Source organism: Octodon degus, unplaced genomic scaffold (assembly GCF_000260255.1).
Source record: "Octodon degus isolate 3935 unplaced genomic scaffold, OctDeg1.0 scaffold00076, whole genome shotgun sequence".
NCBI classification, from domain to species: Eukaryota; Metazoa; Chordata; class Mammalia; order Rodentia; family Octodontidae; genus Octodon; species Octodon degus.
In genome coordinates this window covers 7,800,196-7,802,777 of record NW_004524652.1, presented here as the reverse complement: position 1 = coordinate 7,802,777, position 2,582 = coordinate 7,800,196, and the positions used below count along the sequence as shown (strand labels likewise).

Sequence of the window (2,582 nt, the reverse complement as noted above, 5' to 3'; positions counted from 1 at the left end):
AAAAAAAAGATATTTAAGAATAACAATAACAATTTATTTTCTGTAATTGCCAAAGTAGAACACCCAATAGTCTAACTAGTATATATGAACAAGATGGAACATTAAAAAGCAAGGAAAAAACCTCACTTACTTGACATTTCTGACGCAACTGTCGTAGTTCTTTTATAACTGGGGCTAGAGCTGACTTCTTTTCAGATACCAGGGAATTCAGTTTTTTTACCTGCCATTTAACAAAAATTATGATGTCTTAAAAGCGATTCAAAAGAGAAAATATTACATGAATAAAAATACTTATTGTAGTGTTAAAGAGCAAAAAAACCTATTAAGTTACTTCAGTGCCAAGGGGGTGTCTTTTTGAAACGGTCTTGCTATGCAGTTCAGGCTGGCCTTAGGCTCATTTTGTAGCCCGGCTGGTCTCGAACTCACAAGAATCCTCCTGCCTCAGACTCCTGAGTGCTGGGATTACACCACAGTGCCACCATGCCCACCACAGACTTGGTAAACTTTTATTCTTCATCAAGACAGAATATCATTTACCAAAATGCTTTTAAAATTTCAATTATCAAGACTGTAAACCGGAGCTTACAAAAACAAAAACAAGTGGATTCAAGGCAAGGCTGAACTGTATAGTGAAACTCTGTCACAAAAAAAGGCTATAGAAACTTATTATTTAGTATAGAAGAGAACTTCAGGCCCCTGTTCATCCTTATGATTGGTATTCTAATAGGTAACTACTTACAGCATTCAGATTATTAAGTACTGTGACTATCACTTGATCTATACTGACATATATTTTGCATGGCCTTCATGACTATCTACTCCCTGTAGATCCTATAGACCCTATACTAAAAAAATATAAATAAATAAAAGTATAAACTACTAGAAGTTGAACAATCTTATTAGAATGGAAAAATTCAAAAGACATTGATTAAAACAGATTAAAGAACAGAAGCCTTGTGCAGAGAAGAAATTTGAATGTTTCCCTCAAAACACAAAAAAACCTGCCTCCAAGCAGATGGCATGCATGGTGGCACACGCCGGGAGGCTGAGGCAGGAGGATCATTGAGAGTTTGGAAAAAAAATAGAATTTGAGACCACTCTGGGCTACAAAGTGAGCTCAAGAACCAGCCTGAACTACATAGTGAGAACCAGTCTCAAACGTACCAAAAAAAAAAAAGGCCAGGGAGATAGCTCAGTGGCACAAACACCTGCCTGGCAAACCCAAGGTCCTCAGTTCAATCCCTGGGACAAAAACAAAAACAAAAACAAAAAAGTGCCTCTGAGCACTAGAAGACAGTAAGGAAACTGGAGGCAGCACAGTCACCATGTCAGACATGTCATCCAGCGTTCGTCCCTTCAGCTCGTCGACCTCACTCTTCAGCGCTGACACCCTTTCCAGCTCTTCTTGCGTGTAACTATATCCAGATACACCCCTTTTCTCCTCCATGGCTTGCTGTAAATCAGAAATAAAAGCCACAGACAGTATCAACATCCTGTTGGTTCCCATTAAAGGCATGCAGACTTCATATTTACAAAGATATTGTTAATAAATTTCTTTAGAATTGTAAAGGAAAATTCTCATTGACTTCAAATACCGCCCATTCAATTACACGCCTTCCTAGGTCACAAACTTACATTAGATTTCACTGCTATCCTCAGGTGCATAGAAAGTATTTCTAGTTTCAGGCATTAGATTAATGCTACACACTTAGCACAGAACATAAAGCACAGGATGCACCCAATAAGCATTTTGTGAAGGGCTGGTGAGACAGTTCAGTAGACTAAGTGCCTGCTCAGGCAAGCGCAGGGACCAACTTCGATCCTGGCAGCACATGCAGCGCTGGTCCCACGCCCAGGCGTGCTGAGCGGGGCAGAGACCCAGCGTGGTGGCGCGCACTTGTAATCCCAGTGCTGGGGAGGCTGAAAATGGGAGGATCACTACGAGTCCAAGCTGCATAGTGAGACCCTGTATCAAATACACTTAAAAAAGAAATATTTTGTGAATCTGAAACTCATGCAATAATTACTATATACTTACTGTACCACACATACTTCCAGGCACCAAGATACAGTAGTTAAGAAGAAAGAAAAGAAAAAACAACTTTTCCCTCCCAGTTTACTTCTACTGGGAATGAATAAGAAACATAAATAAGCACAATACACAGAGTGCGAGGGGAGAATGAGCTGGAATCTTCAAGCTTCACATAGTAGCAAACGGTCTCTCTGTAGTGCCCAGGAGTGGAGGCTGAGGGAGTCAGGAGCACGCTCCACATGGGTTGGAAAGAAATGTTAGCTTGGGAAAGAACCAGGGGTGCAGCTTCCGAGGAGCCCAGTGAAGGAGCATTTTATGGGAAGAGGGAGAGGAGCTAAACGCTGTGAAAAGGTTGCGTAAGGAAAGGACTGAGGGAGACGACCCAGCCACGGGATCCTGAACAGACCCAGAGTGCAGACCTGGCGAGTGAGTGAGACGACCGGCCCGGCGGGATCCTGAACAGACCCAGAGCACAGGCCCAGCACGGAACCCTTCAGCAGAACTCCCTGCAAAGAGGCTAGAGGCAAGACCCACCCAGCTGATTCAGGAG

The 2,582-nt window shown here is 42.4% G+C and overlaps 1 protein-coding gene across 1 annotated transcript in view; it reads right to left on the bottom strand.

Moving 5' to 3' along the window:
- Positions 1-2,582, bottom strand: part of Ift81 (intraflagellar transport 81) — a gene marked incomplete at its 3' end in the record, with an annotated part of 88,456 nt that overhangs the window by 27,961 nt on the left and 57,913 nt on the right. Inside the window, exons 13-14 of the mRNA XM_023720674.1 lie at positions 1,325-1,453; positions 131-220 (exon numbers count right to left, since the gene is read on the bottom strand). Coding sequence (XP_023576442.1) covers positions 131-220; positions 1,325-1,453 — 219 coding nt within the window. The remainder of the gene's footprint in view (positions 1-130; positions 221-1,324; positions 1,454-2,582) is intronic.